Below are 19,764 nucleotides of genomic sequence, written 5' to 3'. Positions count from 1 at the left end.
GCGCTGCAGGATGCCGGGGGGCAAGAGAGGGCTGGTGGCACCGCAGAACACCTTCCTGGAGAACATCGTCCGGCGCTCAAGCGGTGAGAGATCTTCTCCATCCATCCCTCTGTCCGTCCGTCTGTCCATCCATCCATCCGTCCGTCCCTCCGTCCCCGCGGCGGCTCCTCGGGGCGCGGCATGGGTCTGTGCCAAAGCGGCGCCTTCAAGGAACGGGGTCTGCCCGGGGTGAGGGGCTGTCGTGACCCGCCGGGCTCCGCTGGAGCCTGCCTGCCCTCCGCGGTCCTTTCCCTCACTTCTTATGTCGTTATCGGTCCTATGAATTTGTAGCTTTTTTTTTTTTTTTTTTTTTTTTGTGAGCCCGTACGGAAGATAAGTAGCCATCATTTACATTTCCAATATCCTCTCTGCTTGTCGGGTCATTTTGTTTTCCCTCTTCTTGTTCTTTAGTTCTTTAATAATTGGGCTTGCCACCACTGTCATTCAGTGTTTCAAAGTCTATGCAATTCTGTGACACTTTAAAGTCTGTGGCAAAGGTACTGGGAAGGAGGATGAGGGAGTGACTGTGGCTTTGACAATGGTAAATCCTGTGCTCAGTAAATATGTGAAGAAATGTCTGGAGCTGCTCATCTATGGCTCCTCTGTTAGGTGAATATTTATTTATAGGACTGGTTCAGGACCCTATGGCCATCAAATTACGCCTTGCTGCTAGAGTTAATTTTATGCTTTCATCCAGGGCAAAGCACTGGCCGAAAGTCCTGTATACAGCTCCATTAAAGTTCCGATGTGGTTGCAGACCATCTCTCTAAGTATATTAATGTAGATGCTGCTTTAGACAAGTCTTGTGCTAGTTACATTCCTTTTTTACGTAGCTTTTGTGCTGGCACATAACTACTGAAACATATGTTTGCACAAATGAAGTCCACTAAAAGACCTTGACTTTGTATCTGCTAAAAGATACCTCCTTGGACAGCCCAGGTTTAGGGCGAGCCTGCCGTACCAAAGCACTGCTGTGCCAGCATGCAACTGGGGATGGGAATGGGACAGGTGAGCAGAGCACTGAGAAAAGTTGCCAAATGTATTATTAATCAAGACACTAATGTGATGTTTGAAAAGCGTTCCCTTCCACCTTTCTGCTGCACAATCCCGGATTTACCTCACATTCACGCTAACGTGGTCTGGTGTGCTGGCTTGACATTGGTTTTGATGGCAGGTAGTGAATTAGTGATTCATTGACTTCCCCAGGAGCAGGAGTGGGATGAGGACCTAGAATTTGTTTTAAAATGTTGTGTGTTAAACTGCCGGCCATGTATTAAGACATCAACCCTTTCTGGGGAGCTTCGTCCCTCTCATGTTGCCTGTGTCAGTTCTGTGGTCAGCAGCTGACTCCCTATCCAGCTCCGGAGCTGCACGGTCACTAAGAGCTAGTTTCCCACAATAGTGTGTTTATTTACCAGAATATTAAATCCAAGGTTAATTAGTAGGGGTTTATATATCACTTTCCCTCTGTCAATTTCAAAATGCTGGGTGGAATTTAATTACACTTCACAGCTCCTTGTGGAAGAGGACACACAGAAGCATTCCCAATCTGTTCTTTGAATTGTGGAGTAAACGGAGGCTCAGGGCATCACAGTTGTTTTCCCAAGGTCATGCGGCAAGTTGGTGTCAGAGCAGGGAACACGGTTTGGGATCGCCATGCTTTGTATCATGCTCTAATTAAATCACATGTCCTCCCTGGTGAAAGCTCAGTAAAGCTTTGAGATGTCAAAAACTGGAAAAGCTCAGAAGGCTTTTGAACATTATACTTTTCATGCATGTATTGCCCTCCAGTTGTTAACCTGGTCTAATTCGGGAGCATAAATCATGCTGATCTGGTCATTTATTCTGTTTTTTCTCTGCCACTGATGATGCCTAAGCATGATGCTACAAAGGCAAATCTACCCCATTGGACAACAAGGTGAAAAGTGGATTGGGAATTTGTTTTTAACTCATGTAAGTGGTTAGTGTTGTGCCCTGAAACATGATCTAGTTGTTATTTTTGTCATCCGGACCATAGCCTTGTTTGTTCTTTATAGAAATAGTAATTTTCATTGGATCCAGCACTGTTTAGTCCAAACTTAATGGTGTCCGGTAGAGCAAATCTGGATCAAGTATTTCCTGCCAGTGCTTGGTAGAAGGCAAGGGTTTGGTCTGCTGACTGTCTGTTGGGTTTTATTTTTCTGCTTGGATTCACCAGTTTCCAAGAGATTTTTCATTGTCAAGTTGAGGAACGGGGTGAAGGAGAGACTAATGGTTGTTTTTTAAAATACATCTTCAGCATCCTCAAAAAAAAGCCCTTCTATCACCTTTCCTGGTTAAAGAACGCTCTCTTTTGAGCTTTCTCACACTTACGAAATCCAATTTTACTTCTTGACCATAAATCTTTTCTTAACAACCGGGTTTATAGATGGAGGTAATGTCTTCTGTTAGGCAACAGGTATGGCTGGAAAAAATAGACAGGTATTTGGGCAGATAGGCTCTTCTTCAGGTGAAATGGAAGCGATGGTTTAAAAATGAAATGTAGGTGAAGACAAATTACTCAAGAGGTGCTAGAGATGGATCTGAGTAACAGAATTTATAGGCAAAATTGCAGTAATTCTAAAATGTGGAAAGTCAGGACTGACGTAGTGGGGACACGGTGCGCAGGCTTGGTATGGTGGTCAGCCTGGTGTTAAAAGCAATTGTATGTTCAGTTCTCAGCATCGTTCAGGCGTTTTTTTGTTTAGGAATGTTGTGAACCTTTCCTTTTCACCCCAGCTTTGGCTACAAATCAGGGTAAAATTATGGGAGAAGTGCTCACAGTGAGTCAGTTGTGAGCAAAGCATCCAAGAGCTGAGTAGAAGGGAACGGGTTGGCTCCTCTGCCCTCTGTACGGAGGGGTGGGATTTGTGGGCTGCCCTGCTGGACGTTCCTCTCCCAGCCAATGTGTTGGGGGAGGATGGAGCAATGGCTAAAGCAACGGAGGGGTCCTGCAGCATCCTTTTGCCCAGGGAACCTCTCTTTTGGAGGTGACTTTACACTGTGAAGCTTGTTTCAGAGCCGCAGCATACTTTGCTTTGTGGCCAGCAGCAGGCTGCAGGTGCTTCCCAAAGCATTTGGTGGTGGATGGTAACCTCTAAGCCGCTTTGCGGGTTCTTTGCCCACATCACAGTTGAGCTCCACTAGAGGAGAGACAAAGTCTGTGGGGTGAAGTGGGGTCTGTTGTTAGACCAGCTGCTGTGGTTGGTAAAAAGGGACGAGCCCTCAGGACACACAGACCTATCTTCAGGGTTATCTCAGTGCATTCTCTGCAATTTTTTTTCTTTTTTTTCTTTTTTTTTGTCTTTTAAAGCACAGTGAAAATATATCGAGTAAAGGTCTTATCTGAGGCTCACAAAGATTGATACAATCTCGCTACAGCCTTGGCTGTGCCCTGGATCTTAAGAACACCAGGTGTTTTGCAGAGCTGAGAGAAGAAGTGTTTTGTGAGAGCACTGGGTTAAATCCCATTAAGGTGACTGCCTTTTGCTGCCATTAGTATTTTGGACTTTTAATAAGGGCCGTCCTTAGGGCAGTGTTCTCAGGTGTTCTCAGCCATCTGTGCCCATTATTACTGATATTATTGGTTGCTTCTTCAGTGCATTCAGAGCTCCTGCTGACGCTGACCTCAGCTCAGCATCGTAGAGGTGCGATGGGTGCAGAATTGGGCAAGTCTCTAGAGCAGGGCTGGGCTTTGTGGACCTGGCTCACATGCAGAGCGATCCGGCGAGTTGAGCTGTGTGCATGGGGCAGAGGAATGCAGCTGTCTTGCCTGTCCATCTTCACCCTTCACATATTCTAGCAGCAAAAGCATTAAGCTTATGTTAATGGCATAATTTGCTTTTATGGTAGAGGATGAGTTAGGGAAAAGGTTAACTCTGGGACTTAGCGGCAATATGCAATAAAGAGTGCCAACAGTCTGGAAGAAGCGCTTAATTTAGAGAAATGTAGACATGTAGTCTTATCTATATGATAAGAGTCATCATTATTGGTTATTGTTTCTGTTACAATAACTCTTAGAAGCTTCCTCAGGAAAATGTGTCTTTCAGGTCTTTCACAAATGTATTTTGGCAGTTGGGCTGAAATCTTGGCTCCGTAAGGCTTACGTGGGAATTTTACCATGAGCTTTAATGAAGCTAGCATTTAATTCCTGGCCTTCTTTAGCTTTGTGCCATGTTCCTACAAAGCAGTTCCTTCAGACAGAGCTTTACGCCCTGATGTGTCCCTGTGACTTTGACAGGGGAAAGGATCAGCCCCATGGCTGTGTGGTCAAGGCAGGTTACCCAGGAAGGGAGAGGGAAATGAATTTTACATCTGTAGCGCTAAGGCACCATTTTCATTTTTATCACATCGGTATTATAGATAAAATAAGTGTCTGTTGTCTCTCCTGTCCTTCTTACTAGCCCATGTAGGTGACAAAACGTTGTTCTTATGGGACCTGGTACATTGAGGCTTCTCTCCCCTAAATTAAAACAAGCTGCATTTTCATCTGATCCAAATTAAGTTACACATGCTGCAGAGAGAAAGTTCTTTTAAGCAAGTTACTTCAAGTTTACAGTATGTCTGTCACTGAGGATCCTCCAAAAAAAAAAATGCGGACCTCAGCAGTCCCCTAAATCTCTATAAACTGCGGGGTGAAAGTTTCCATCCTCCAGTTCAGTTGACTTTGGAGAAGTTACTGAAGGGATGACCAAGCAGCTTATGTTATCAGGGCTTTCTTTGGCATTCGAAGGCACAGTGTTCCTTTTGCAATTTCTATGACTGCAGGGGGCCTGCTGATACGTAAATCAATGCAAAGTGGATTTTTACACTAAGATGCATTGCTAGATGACACTTGTGACAAGTTTTCAATTGCAACTGCTTCGCTTTCCTTACTCTTCAAGTTGGTTTGCTGAATGCTGAAAGATTAAGCGTATCTGACTGCTGCCAAAATCGGGGGAGTTTTACACGGTCTAATTTTTTTTATTTTATAAGTATTTATTAAAAAAAACCACATTATGACAGCTCTATACCATTATGTTAATTCAGAAGCCCAAATAATGCCATATCGTTAGCTATAGGAACAGCTGGATTTCCTTGAGGTCTGATGAGCTGCTTTATAAATTGTGGGTCTTCTCTTTCTGAAGTTTCTTTCTGTGTGTGTCGCTGGCGGTGGGATGGGGCGATAGGAGAGACGTTCTCTTTTGGGGAGGCTCGAGCGCTGCTGAGTGCTTCCACAAGAGGTCACTGCAAGAGTTGTTGCGTTCCCAGGTTAATGTTCAAATCAGAGAGAGAAGAGAAAAATGAAATTATTGATTTTTTTTTTTTTGAGTAAACATCCAGGTTGTTTTATTGCTGTTGGACAGAGTATACAGCCAAAGAATAATGTCAGGAAGCTAAGTGAGCTGTGGAAATATATTTAATTAGCCTGTTTAACAGAGTACTGTTCAGTGGTTAACTGGGATTTTAAGTGATTCTCCTGGAAGGCTACAGGAATGGGATTTTCTGTTTTGCTAAAATTAAGTAATAGAAGAAGATTTTGGAGTTAGCACTCTACTGACCTGTTTTTCAGAAAAAAAAAAAAAAAGTCTGATACTTGTTTAATCAGCACACTCAGTGGCTGGCTGTTTTACATGCCAAGCCCTGGGTAACCCAGATGGCCGGGGCCTGATCCTGCACCTGCCCCTGGCAGTGGGAGGGAGCCTGGCTGCAAACCTCAGCAGCAGCACCTTGGTACTGGGCTGGGGTCCGTCCTGTTGATAGTTTTGCTTCAGCCACTTGCACAAAGTGAGGCAGATGATTCTCTGCCGAAACAGGTTTTTTGAGATACAGCCAGGCTCTGTGAAACTGCAGCCAAGACAAGCTTCGGGCTGAGTGTTTGCAGGAGGAGCCCCTGTCTCTGAACACCTACTGTTACCACTATTTTCTCATCTGGGAATGTGAAGCAAGCACTCTTATTTGTATACAGCTAGAAATCTGATTTTTGGTTCTGCCCAAGGGTGCCTGTGTGCCTTTAGTGAGAGCTGGTGTGCTCCCGTTTGCATTAGGTCTCACTACATCTGGTGTTGTGTTTTGTGGGATTTGGATAGAGAACAGGTTCAGCCGTGGCATTTAGGAGATAACTGGGATAGGTGAGGATTACTTTAAGATAAATGAATGCGTGGGGGAGAACCTGTGATCAGAATTGTATGGAATGTCATCTTGTGAGCAACTCCTAGGGACGCTCCCTTGTCCTTACTGACTCAAAACTCTGGAGTCAAAGAAGTTGTGCCACAGTAAAGGCAGGGGACCGTGCTGTTTGTGGGCTTTCACATTCAGAGTGATTAAAGTTAATTTTGTAAGTTTTCAGGAGGTAGATTACAGGTGGACTCTAATTGTTCTTCTTGAGCTCACTTGCTAAATTGCTGAAAGCTGCTGTGTTCCCAGATAACTGACTTACGCGTGGATTTAATATTTCAGCCAATGCTGGATTATTTATCCTTTGCTTTATTTGAGGGGCACTTATTTGGGGCAGGAAAGAGCTCATTTATCATAGTCGGTATGGTGTCATCTTGCTCTGGGTTTAGCCCTCTTTGCATTTTCATAATCTGAGTATTAACTAAAAACCACAGTGGTACAGAAAGGTGACGTAAGGAGTTAGTCCTTTGAGAGATTTTTTTTTTTTTTTCAGGCAAACAACGCTTAATGTGCTGGATAAATTGGATGACACTGATGTTTTGCATGCTTTAAAGACACTGGGGAAATAATAGCTTTGTTAGAAAACAGCAATGTGGTTTCATAGTAAGGAGTGCAAAGTGCTGGCGGAGGTTGCTGCTTCAAGCACAGCCGTTTGTCGGCAGCCGACCCCAGAGCTGGAGGGATGTTGGTGCCCTTTGAGGCTGATTTTGAGGGGCAGTGCCCTCCCAAAGGGTTTAGGATTTTCTGTTGTATTCTGTGGGGATGCAGTGTGTCTTCAGCATGTGGTTGGAGTCATTGAAACCAACATGAGTAGAAATATGTATTGTCTGGGACAAGACTTGCTCAGGAGAGCTAAAAGCAAATAAAAAAAATGAGAACATTTTTTAGGACCTTCCACCCCAACACACACACAGAGGAGCCCCAAGAGTTTTCTGAAATGGTCTAGAGAAGACTGCAGCAATATGCTGACCCCGTGTAGTTTTAAGGAGGGCCAGCTGACAACAGTTTAAGTGGTTTGGGGGTTTTATAAGGCAGCATTAGCAAAAAAGGCAAATTCCAGACATTTCACAGAGCCTGTCGGGTCCAGGCTGCACTTGCTCTGCAGTGGAAGGGCGGTGATTCTGAAGGACAGCTCTGTGTAAAGTTGCTTGGGTTAGGAGTTTATTCCTGGATGGAAACACTGCTTCTTTTTATTATTATAATTATTATTATGTTCTGCTACTGCTGTATTTTTTAAAAAAAAACATCTTTTCAATGATGACTTTTCTAAAAAGATTAGTTGCCTGTTTTCGTGGGATGAGATGGAATTCCGAAATGGTGATTTAAACAATTTTGGTTACAAGTGGTACCCAAGCATTCTTGAGAGAAGATGATTAGAGACAACATTTCTCACTTGGCTAAGCATATCTCCTGGAATGATTTAGCTGTTCTTGCTCTCCTGTGATTACGTAACATGAATTTTACACTGCTGTGGGCATTTTGTTGGTAAAAAAAATTGCTTGCACAATGTGGTTTGGATTTTTTTTTCCTTATTTATTTATTTATTATTATTATTTTTTTAAACCAAGGCTCGGTGCTGTGTTGAGTATTAGCTACTGCAAGATAGGGTAAGATTAAAGGCTTGCTGCTCTACAGCATAGGCTGTCTTTATACAAAAGAACCTTTTTACAAAATAGAAGTGCAGCAGCAGCCAATACAATGCCTCTAACAATTGTTTTCCTCAGTTGTGTTTTCCAACCTGAAATTTTGCTAACTGTATGCCTCTAATACCCCAATTTCTTGCCATCAGTATTAAACCTTGTAAATAGGAGAGTTGTATTAGCTAATAAAAAGCCTGCTGGCTTCCTAAGAGGAATCTATCAAGTCTGAGACAGGCGAGTCTGCTGGCTGAGCGCTGCTTCCTCGCTCTCTTATAGACAGACACTGGTCTGTTTAGATGGGGCTAGTCAAAGAACTTATGTGACCTACAGATTTCTGATTTGGGCTCTCTACAGTATATCAGAAATGGGGATGGGTGGAGAAAATGATTGATGGAGGCAATGACATCAATGCAAGCTTAGAAATAATAAAAATTGACTTTTATCTCTAAAGAAAAGGGAAGTAGAAATGCATTTTCAGTGCATCGGAGAAATCCAAGCAAGGATGAATGCATTACTAGACACTTCAGGTTAGTCATCATGCAAGGTTTGAAGTTAGCTGCATGTCAATATTTTCAGAGTATGCTGTATCACCACATGGTGAGATAGAGTTCCATGCACTGGATCAGACCATGGGTTGGTCAGATTTACTGTCCTGCTTTCAGCAATGGGTGATGTCTTGTGCACCGGGGAGGGGAGACGTTCCCAGCCTCCATAGAAAAATACCTGTGAGATTGGGTGCTGCTGTACGTGGAGAGAGGACTTTCATTTCTGGGCCATTGCACGGGTATTAACTGCCAGTACCTTACTGCAGAACATGAACTGTATTTGTGTGTTGTCATCCGTAACTTCGGTTTTCCTTGGCAGTCCCTGTTGTGATACTATTCGTTCACTGAAGTCGTGGTATACTTAAAAAGTGAGTAAATTCAAGTGTTCTGGTGTAGGTGTAGTGGCTGAATTCTGTGTTGTCCAGTTATTAGTAGCTAAACTCCCTTTACTTATCCTTGAGAATACCTCTAATATAATATATTGTTTAAAAAAATCCAGTTTGCATAGTATAGCTCTTGTGTATTGGATCCAACAGAAGGCAGTGTGTGAAGATCCCAGTGCTGGTGTCCTTGCTACGCTCATCGCCCTGCAATTTACAGACCTCTTGTTGTCTCCTTTCCTTCTGAAGAAGGTGCAAAAATACCTGTCTTATCTGTTGTAGACCTGAGCAGGCGAGGAGATCCTCCCTCTCCCGTGGAGGGACTGAGCCTGGGTCTGTCTTGCAGAAGGCATCTGCCCTGGGGGGCAGTCCTTGGTGTGTGGCATTGCAGGGCTCATGCCCGTGCTTTAGAAAAGACTGGTTGTGTCAAAGTCCTTTGTCTCACTCAAAAAAAATCTTTGGTACAAACTAACCAATGTGGAGTGTGAGCCACCAGGGGAAAGGGCTTCACCAAGTGTCAAGTTAAATCTGCCTGGGGTTTTGATCTGGGGAGACAGCAGGAGAAGTGTTAATATGTGTCTTGGTCAGAGAAAATAATGTGACTCCTGATAAAATGCAGGGTAGGCATGGAGTCCTGTGGGTGCTGAGAGTTGAGTACCTGATAAAACCCCAGGGTCAGATGCTGACCCATCCTTCCTTAAATTTTATCAAGCTGCTCCTGGAGCAGTGGCATTAATGAAACATGGATTCCAGTGGCTTTGTGCCTGCAGCTAGATTCATTGGTCTCTAATAAGGTGTAAACATTGATTCAAGATTTTTCTTCAGCTGGAATAGGGCACACACGTACATATTCATGTGCTGAGTATGGAGGAGTAAGCCTTATTTGCTTAGGAAACAAGGGTAAAAAAGAAGTCAATGAAGTAAAAGAAAATTCATGGGGGCAAAAGAAAACATATTCTAAGATCCAGTCAAGTTTCTAGTACCTATACTTATATCCGATCTAACCTTAAAAATACTGGTATCTACTGAGATACTTCTAGTGTCTATTGTTTTCTAATTTTATGATATTATTATTATTTTAACTATCAATAGTTTGCCTTTATGTTTTGTTCCCTCCCAAGTTTCTGTTGGATTTGATCCCTTCAGTGAATGCCTTATCAAGTATTTTGAGACCCGCAGGTATAAAGAAGTATAAAATCCATAGAAGACAACCATTAAATGCTGTGTGTCAGCTGCTGGCTGCAACATATACTGCTGTGTGCTCTGTGTCCTGAATCAGTTACCTGGTGAGAATACACCATCAAGACTAAGTCTGTTGGACGAGGAGGCTTTGCAGCAGGGATATCTGCTTATGGGCTTTGGTCCTCTGGGGAGCACCCGGATGTGCACAGCATCCACGAGTGGGTTTGGGTGTCTGCACTCTCTCATTGCCCATGTTGTGACCATTGGATCTAGATATGTGAGCAAAACTTTGGCGAAATAAATCTTTTTCCAGATCTAGCCAGAGGGTTGGTAATATGGGTTGTTTCCCTGTGGGATGGGAAATTAAGAATTGCTTACACTCCCATCCTCTTCAGCTGCTAGGGTGACTGCTGTGGGGGGAGCTCAGTGGGCTTAGGGGCTGGTGGTGTCTCCCCTTTTCCAAACTGGAGAAGACCCAAGGTGTTGGGGGGACATCAGAACAATGGGATGAGCTCCAGCGAACCCTTTGGTTTCCAGGGGGTTAGGATGTCCCCTGTGTTAGTGTCTGTGCTGTGCTGAGGAAAGCTGGGCTGAGTCCCTGGTGCAGAAAAGGCTGTGGAAAGCCAGGGAGATTTTATGTAATGCTCAGGCTTTACTCCATGTCTCCTGCTGCTTGTAGCGAGGGCATCTCCCTTTGGGTAGGAAAGCAAATTTTTAAAGTTGACATTTAGGCTTCAGAATATTTGTGATGGATTCAAATTAATTCTTTGAGCTTAAAAGTGTTAGGTTTCGCAAACTCTAAACTCCTATTTCTCACATTGGTTGCTTTTTAAATATTTTTAATCTGCTTTTCTATAGAAAATCCAATAATCTTCAGATGATTTTTTTTCCAAATTCATGCTTATAAAGAAAAAAAAAGAAATACTTCTTTTTTTCAGTACATTTTCCTTGTTCGACAGAATAATGTTTGCATAATGTACAATCCAGTCACAGTTATATATACTCTGAGAAGGGCATGTGTAGCTCATGCAAACCTAGTGTCACTTTTATGTGAAAATGAATGTGTGCACCTGAGTATATGTCTGTAAGTAATTGGCATAACCATTCTTTGGCTATTATGAGGAAAATTTGTAAAAATCTCCATAATTTTTCCCCCCAAGAACTGCTGGAAGGAACATTTCCTATAATTTCTATACAGCAGTGATTGTTACTAGTTATATTTTAATAGCTTTTTAGCATCAATGAATGGCACCAGTTAGTTCCATAGCTGCAGTCAAAATGAAATTGAAAGCTAACCATAAAAATAAAGAAAACTCTGAAGATCATTACAGACAACAATTTGAGAACCTCTACTAAGTGAAAATATTATTTCTGGAACTAAATTAAGAATGTTTACGGTGTCGCTGAACATAAAATCCCACAACATTGTGTTTAAGCAAAATGTCTGTTTCCTTTTTGGAAACACTTTGCTAAAAGCAGGGTTGGAAGAATCTTTCCAAACTAGTGAATAAAACTGTTTTAGGACTAACTTATCATGTGTTGGTGCCAGTCCGTGTGTATAAACTGTAGGCACTGACTGAAAGAACAGATGATTGAAGTGAAGCAATATTTAAAACCTGAGTTCAGCCTCCTAGAAATACCCCCTGCTCATATTTTGTATTTACAGCAATGGATGCACGTTACTAGGATGAGCCAAACCCACCGATTTGCATTTTCAACAGACTGCCACTGAAATTCAATACCTACTTTGTGTTATTTCAATGTGTAAAACCCTTCGGCACTCATCAGTCCCCGATCATGCTGAATTTCCACGTGGGTCGCTTACTATCCACGCTCCCAGGCGTGGTGCGGCTCGTGGTGTACCACGAGATGCCATGGGCACATCTCGCCCCTCCCCAGTGGCTCCTGCCCCTCATCCCAGGGATGCTGGCTGTGTCCTGCAACACAGACTGGGACCTGCCAAGAGGGCAATTTTACTTAAGCAAGAGAGTTGTCAGCAGCGTTGGGCACACATACAGTTCAGCATTTAAAACTTAATTTGCAAGTTAATTTAAGGGTGATTTCAAGATACGTAGAAAATGCAAATCAAACATGATACCTTGCCCAGATATTGTGAATAAATGAATCCTTTCTAAATTGTTAAAGCATTAGTGCTTATATCAGTATTTTGGGGTGCAAGAAGCTACTTACATTACTAGGAGTTATTCTGTTTCATCACAGTTTCTTTTCTGATGCCCATATTGATTTCTGTTCCCTCTGAAATTTCATGATCAAAGTTACCATCATCGTACCATCAACTCTGCATCTGGTGTGTAACACACGGAGGATTTATATGTACTTTGCCACTGACAACAGCCCTTTCTCTCTTTTTCTCTTTCTCTTTTCAGAATCAAGTTTTTTGTTGGGAAATGCCCAGATTGTGGACTGGCCCGTAGTTTATAGTAATGACGGTTTTTGTAAACTCTCTGGATATCATCGAGCTGACGTCATGCAGAAGAGTAGCACTTGCAGGTATGCCGACTGTCTGTTCATTGCCACTCGATGCACTTTTAAAATTATAATATACTGGGAAGAACAGTGAGGTTTTGGAAAAGGATTGATGTAAGAAAAGTGAGGTTTTTTGCAGAAATTAAAGTACTGAAACAGGCTTTAAATGAATGAATGAAACCAGCAACTTACTCAGGACACAGTAAAGGACTTTGAAATTTATCCTGGCTAGTATCAGTAAGAATGTGCTGTAGCTAATGAGCCAATAAAGAAAGTGGGGTTTTGTATATTTCAAATGCTTTTTTTGCTATATTTTTGTCAGTTCTCCTGATATCATGCCAGGAGGCGGTGAGCTATTCTGTAGCCCATGTTGGTCCCTGTTATTACGCATGCACACAGAGCACAGTAACGTGCAAGCTGCATCTTTATTCCCAAGAGAGTGATTAAGCTGATGATATATTTACTCTAAGCGTTGCAGCTTTATGGCTTTTTCCTTTTACTGGTGGTCTTTCAGGAGAGGGCAGCTGTGATTTATGGTTAGGCGTGCATCTGCGCCTTGTCTGCTGCATCCTTTAAAAGGAGATGCTTTGGGGAAAGACTAGATCCCTAATGCGTGTGCGTGTGTGTGTGTGTGTGTGTGCGTGAGCAAAGTGAACGAGGGACAGAGGCAATCAGGAGTGGCTGAGACACAACTTTGTGTGGGTTTTCCCTTTATGTGTTCAGGGAGTGACCAGCTCCAGGGCACTGGGAGGAGGGGGCTGCATATCTACAGAGATGATTTTTGGGAGACAGGTGCTGCCAGATGTTGCTCATCAGCTGGTGCTTCAGCTGGCAGGAGCAGGGCAGGCAGCAAGCCCCTCCTCGGATGTCAGTCATCACTTATTTCGATAAATGACACATACTGACGTGTGGTCACTGCCCTCATCTGCCAGGAAGCAGAGGAAGCCTTGGAGGGTCAGGGTTTCTCTGTGCAGCCAAGTGTCCTCTAATGAGCAATGGAGAAGAGATGGGCACGTGCTGCTGAAATGAAATATTCATTCACACGGTAGCAACTGGGTCGATATACTCAATGGGGCTGAAAGGAACAGCCTTATCGCAGCAGTCCTGGATATACATGCAAGCTTTCCTCTTTGCTCTCTGCTATCCTTTTTATTGAACTGTATATGTTTGCTGTGAGCACTTTTATAGTCTAGGCACATTAAGATAATTACAAATATAGAAAGGGATTGTAGGCAAATGTTGAGGAAGTGAAGGTTTAGCAGTACCTCTCTGATAAGATAATGACTCCCCTGTGTCTCAAATACAGAGGGGACGAAAAAGTTTGTTCCATCTGAATGCTTTTTTGTGAATGTGATGGGCTCTCGTTACCATTTGTAAGGATCCTGTTTTGACCTCCTTCAAGTATATGATACAAGTGATTCATACAGATGCAAATTCAAGGAAGAATTATTGTGGAAAATGGAATTGGTAGCAAAGATTTTTTTTTCTTTACTCTTCATTCTATACATCCGTCTCTGGATTTTGGAGAGCCTCTCCACACTCAAAGCATGGCCAGCCTGGGTCTTAGCTGGTGGAGTTATATATGCAGTGTAATATTTCCTGCTTCTTAGGAGACATCCCAGTCTTTGCAGATTAAGGGAGAGCTGGAGAGGATTTCAGCACGGTCTGACATGCAGCGTGTATCCTTCCAGAACAGTGTCTTTGGAGCTGTTCTTTAATGAAGAGCTGTGCAGCTGTATGGAGTGGAAAATAGTCTTGGAGGCCAAAGGTGCCTGCTTAGGCTTGCTCAGTAGGGTGTCATTGGAGGTTTTTTGATATCTGGGGGTATTATTTGTATTTTTTCCTGAGTCAGGCTCTCAGTCTGGCTTTGCTATGTTATGCCCACATTGTTACATTATACATAAAAATTGTTTTGTATATGTAATGTTTCCTTTATTGTTCTAAGGCAGGTGCTCTGGCATAAGAGTGCTGTGGAGCCACACCTTTATTGCAGGTTTTGGAATGGTCTGTTTTTACAGCTTCTTAGTGCCAAAAATCCAACCGAAGAAAAATACACAGATGCAAACAATGTAAATCTAGCTCCTGATTCAAATTCTTACTTGCTGATCGTGAGGATAAGAAAGGACAAAAATAATTTCTCAATATTGGGTGAGTTTGCCCCTGCCTGTAAGGTACTGTGTCCTCAACTCAGCTTTTACCCACACTTTTCTCCTGGGTAGTCCAGCAGGTACTCGCTATACCCTATTTCCGTCTGTCCCACTGCGTACCCTACTCTGGAGCAGCTCATATGTCGTCATTATGTTCAGTCTCATGCGATCTTGGCTGATTGTCATAGGGAGAGGCAGATGTACTGGAGGTGTGAGTGATTTTTGTTAGAGCTCCCGCAACGAGTTAGTCCTGTGGCAAGCTGGTAATCCCTTTGATTTTGCACTTCTCTCATCTTTTAATCAACAACAACGTGCCTGTTGGCAGGAAAATCACTCAGAAATACCTCAGTGCCAGACTCCCTTGTTTCATGTGTAGGCACAGTGTTCGTAGGGGTCAGGCTGCCTGAATATCGCATGATGAGAATTGGTGTGTGTGTTTTTTCTGGGTGTGCATGTCACCCAAAGTTGCACTTGTAGCTGGGGCGGATACAAAGAATAATTGGTGGGAGTGCTAAAATGCCCAGTATTTTTAGGTGGAAGAACTTGTGTGCTGGTGGAGCTTTGCTGTGACAAATCAAAATGAGCTGACAGTCCAGGAGGAACAGGGCACCAGCAATTGCAATGCCTCAAACCTTTAATTAGCCGTGCAAAAACCCTGCCTGGAGGTGCCCCAGCCAGCATGCAGAAAAACCACTTGTTCCATGCCCAGTGTCCCACAGTCACGACAATGTATGTCTTCATGAGTACGTTGAAAGAATAAACAGTTATAAAACATTAGACCCCAGTGTAATGTTGCGAGTAACATCAGTGTTTCCTAATATTGTTGCTGATCAGTTAAGCTCCGTATTCTCCGCCAGCCTTTGGCACAGCAGGCACGCATTGAGTGGCTGGTTAGCAGCCCTCCCCTGGCATTTCCCACCTGGCATTTGCTCCAGGCTTTGCTTTGCTTACCCTTCCTTGCACCCAAGAGATGTGCGCTGGGCTGGGAGTAGCTGGCTGCTGGTTTTGTTTTCAAAGAGGAATCCTGCTCTTAGGCCCTGTTTGTGTGTTGCCTTCCTGCCGTACGGGGGGAAGGAGAGTTGGATCTCCTTGCTGAAGTGGTTCTTTACAGGTTGTTTGCAGCGCTTCAGTTGGCATCTCTGCTCACCCTGGTTCTGATTTGCTGACATTTCAAGTGGGATTAAAAAAAGTCTGTGAGTGAAATCCTGGCTTCAGTGAAGCTAATGGCAAAATTCCCACTGCGCTCCAAGAAATGGGATTTTGCGTGGTGGGTACAGCATGCTGGACTTGAAGATAGTTAGATTTGGTACTGGGATGTCACCTTTGTGACCTGATTGTCATATGTGTGAGGAGACCTCCTTCACTGCCAAAGCTGTGCAAAGAAACCTTGCAGAGTGCGCCAGTGGGATCCAGGCAGATGCACTGTTTCTGCTTAGAAATGATGCCTGCTCTTTAACTCGCAGAGTTTTGAACCTATTGATGTGTATCTGTATTTGGTGTTCTTCCTGGACAGATGTTTGTTGTGATTGATGCCCTTTCATCCAGGCTTTTGGATAAGCAGAGCTGCAAATCTGGTGTAGAATCATATGCCTTCTGTGCTTCACCTGTCCTCTGTCCTGGATCATTCCTCCCAAAGAGCTGTTAAATACCACCTTGGTATGCCCTGCAGACCTGGAGCTGTTCTGATGCCACTGCCCTGGATCCTGACAAAAGACAGACAAGCACAATACAAAGCTTTATAAGGGCTTTACTGTGCCAAGGGATGCTTTCAAAGGGAGGCGGGAGCCCAGGCATCTTAAATGACACGTGGTCCTGTTTCAGAGATGGGGAAATGATCTAAGATTGTGCCTTTCTTGAGTGTTTCAGTAAGTCATGTTTCTCTTTGATAAGTCTGTTTTCTAGGTAGTAAGATTCCCAGTAGCAGGGTGGTTTTGATACTTATGTCTTGTACAGTTTGCACTGACGGCGCTCGACAAGCACTAAAATAACAAAAAACACGGGGCAGAAAAAGACAGAGTGATTGACTGAAGATGTAGGAGTGCCTCCATGCGTACAAAATAGGACAGACTAAATTAAATTAAACCTGTGATAAGCAAAAGTCTTACATAACTTATACAGTGAATGGCTTTGAATTTTCTTCAGTGCTGTTAAAAATCGCCTTCTGAAAAGTTTTTTATTATTCCACAAGACTTTAAAGTGTCTCTTTATGTGTGAAAATAATGTAAGATTTGATTATTACAGGTTTACTGCAATAATAAGATGCCTTTAATTTAAAACATAAAGTTGATTGATTGTATTCAGCAGTGCTAACTGGTATTGTCCGCCCCTCAGAATGCCAAGTACGATTGGTCATTTTAACACTAATTAACGATGACTTTCTGTATTATGAGCCATGTAAAGTCCAGCATTTTAACAAATTCTTGTTATTTTTTCCTTCAGGACTAAGAGAAATATTGTTTTAAATCTCAAGAAAATAATAATAATAAAAAAGATAATTAAATTGCACAACAGGCTGTGTGAAAACTACCGGCTCTTATTTTGTCTTACAAACAGGAGAGCAATCCACTTTACCTCATCACTGCATTAAAAAAGGCATAGATTTGAAAAAAAAAAGTCAAACTCTCTTTGTAGTCATCTCACCTATAAATGTAGCAAAGGTTGTCAGCTGAACTCAGGAAAGAAGGGCAGGTCATTTGAGAATGAGCACTAGGCTGTGTTTTGCGTTTCCTGAAGACAGCCGTGTACGTTAATGATCAGCAGCACCTTAATGAAGCCTTGTGCCTTGGCAAAACCATTTCCTGATGTCAGTCACCGTAGTGGCATCTTCGTTACGTTGCTGTCCCAAAGGTAACAGTTATGACGTGTCATTTATCAATAATTCTCCCTCTGTTACCGGTCAAGAAGTGCCTGTAGTGACATACAGATGTGGTTACATCTGCCTCCATCACCCATGCTGGGCAGCACCTTATTCTGGGAGCAGCCCCATTGCCTCCCTTGGTTGGCTGTGTAAAAAAAAAAAGATTTATGGTGTGGCCTTCATTGAGTATGTTAATGTTTGCCGAGTCGCTAACCACTATGCTGTTTTATTGTTTCTTTCAGAACAGTAGACATAAAATAAATGTTTATTGAACCTTTGGAGGTCTGTTGATCAATAGAAGATAAGCTGAACTGAAACCACAGAGGCACTGATAGCTTTTCTTTTCTCTTTCGTGTTCTCAGGGTTGTCTGTTGTAGGTTTCAGCTGAAGCTCAAACTGTTTGTGGACAAAGAAAATGGAAAAAAAAAGTCTGATCAGTTAAAAGTGTATTAATCCACATGTCTGAAAGCTTTTATCACGTGTTCCATTTTCCTTCAGTTCTATAATTAGGAATTCGCACAGAGTGGTCTTTGCTAATTTTTAATCCAGGGAAGAATGACAATAAAAGCCTATCTGTTTCCTTACAAAGGCTTTCAAAAGTAAGGTCAGGGGGTTGGGTTTGCTTAGAGCAGCTGAAAGTCTGACCTGGAAAAGAATGCAAAGATGAGATGGTCAAGTAGCAAGAAACAGCAGAATTTAAAGTACATTTTTATATTCTCAGTCTGGAGAGGGATGAGTCTCCAAAAGCATTTTAATATTTTGCACTCAAATCTTACAGAAATACAGTATACAGTAAGGAACATGAGGGTGGATTTGGTTATGTTTGGTAGTAGTGTAGACGTAGCTACACTGAAACAACTCATACGGTTACTTTCTGTGCTGAATTTTCAGAGAGTTACAGTCATCACTCGTTATTGGTTAAATCCACCTTCCTTTTGTGATCAGTGTTTAGTTAAAAGGATTCCAATTGTCTTATTATCCCAGATGCATCTTGACAAGGTAAGACTTGCAGCCATCGATTCAGCCAACAGCCTTCACCTGTAGTAGCTTCCATTCCTCCTGCAGAAGCCTTCTCAAGAGGATTGAACAAAATTTGGGATGTTTTAGAGGTTTTGTTCAGTTTTCTCTGTTTTGACAGCAGTATTCTCATGGCCCGCAGCTGTGACAATAACGGTTTTATAGGCTATCAGCTCTCTTTCTAACCATATATCCTTAAAGATATTCTCAGAAAAGCACTTAATGAAACATTACAGTAGATTTATTTGCTGTCATTTACAGTAAAAAGGTGGCTGTGGTTACTCACTATTGTAGATTTCCTTGTGACACCCTAAATATTTGAATGAAGTGTAAATCATAATTAAACTTCCGTAAATGACAATAGTAATCTCCAATGCCTATGCCTTTTAAGATGACTCTAATAAAGTTGTTGCTTGTCCAGCAAAAAGATAAACGTTTTTTCTTTTTCAGTTTTATGTATGGTGAACTGACAGACAAGAAGACCATTGAAAAAGTCAGACAGACTTTCGACAACTATGAGTCAAACTGCTTTGAGATTCTCCTCTACAAGAAAAACAGTATGTATATACTTGTGTATGGTGTTGGGAGTGATAATGCATATTTAAAGTATATAATAGGCTAAAATTTTCATTTTGACATATGGGTAAATTTGGAGCAAGATTTGGAGAAGAAACAGTATTTTGGTCGCCACAGCTCAAGAAAAGAGCTTTTTTTTCAGGGCAAGTGTGCGGTTTGCCAAGAATAGTTGTTCCCTGCTGTCTCTAGTCTGACTCCTTATTTCCAAAACTTATTTAGTTTTGAGGATTGTTTCCCTGAGGGAAAGTAACTGGGTTAAGTGAAAAGAAATCCTAGATGAGGTTCCCCCACATCCCTCAGGAAACACCCCCATGTCTCCGCAAGTGAGAACCCAGACCCTGGCTGCCGTGAGCGGATGCTCCCGGCAGTGCCTCTGTGGTGTGTAAACCATCACGTAGGAGCTCTAGTCAGAATCCTAAATTTGGTACATAACCCAGGGATTAATTAGAAAACCAGGGAATTTTGTAACTTAATGAGACATAGGACCTAAGTCCCTTCCTCTTGGTGTCATTGGGTTTACAGGAGGTTGCCAGAACCAGGGAAGATTTTCTTTGGTTTGTCTTAACCATGAGTCACTCCAGTCATATTTTCTGTCCTGCCACATATGTGGGTAGTACTTCTGGCTTATCAACTTTATAGCACATACTAAGCAAAACCTGCACTGTTGTGTGGTCTCATGCTGGGGTAGTTCGGTGTGGACATCTTTCCTGGGCTGGTGGT

General features: G+C 42.6%; 1 protein-coding gene across 1 annotated transcript in view; it reads left to right on the top strand.

The window, feature by feature from the left end:
* Positions 1 to 10: 10 nt before the first annotated feature.
* KCNH5 (potassium voltage-gated channel, subfamily H (eag-related), member 5) overlaps positions 11 to 19,764 on the top strand; it is a 154,072-nt gene continuing 134,318 nt past the window's right edge. Inside the window, exons 1-3 of the mRNA XM_010075987.1 lie at positions 11 to 83; positions 12,348 to 12,471; positions 18,919 to 19,025. Of these exons, the coding sequence (XP_010074289.1) occupies positions 11 to 83; positions 12,348 to 12,471; positions 18,919 to 19,025 (304 nt within the window). The remainder of the gene's footprint in view (positions 84 to 12,347; positions 12,472 to 18,918; positions 19,026 to 19,764) is intronic.

This window comes from Pterocles gutturalis, unplaced genomic scaffold (genome assembly GCF_000699245.1).
Source record: "Pterocles gutturalis isolate BGI_N339 unplaced genomic scaffold, ASM69924v1 scaffold5968, whole genome shotgun sequence".
Lineage (NCBI taxonomy): Eukaryota > Metazoa > Chordata > Aves > Pterocliformes > Pteroclidae > Pterocles > Pterocles gutturalis.
This window is presented reverse-complemented; position numbering and strand designations above follow the sequence as displayed.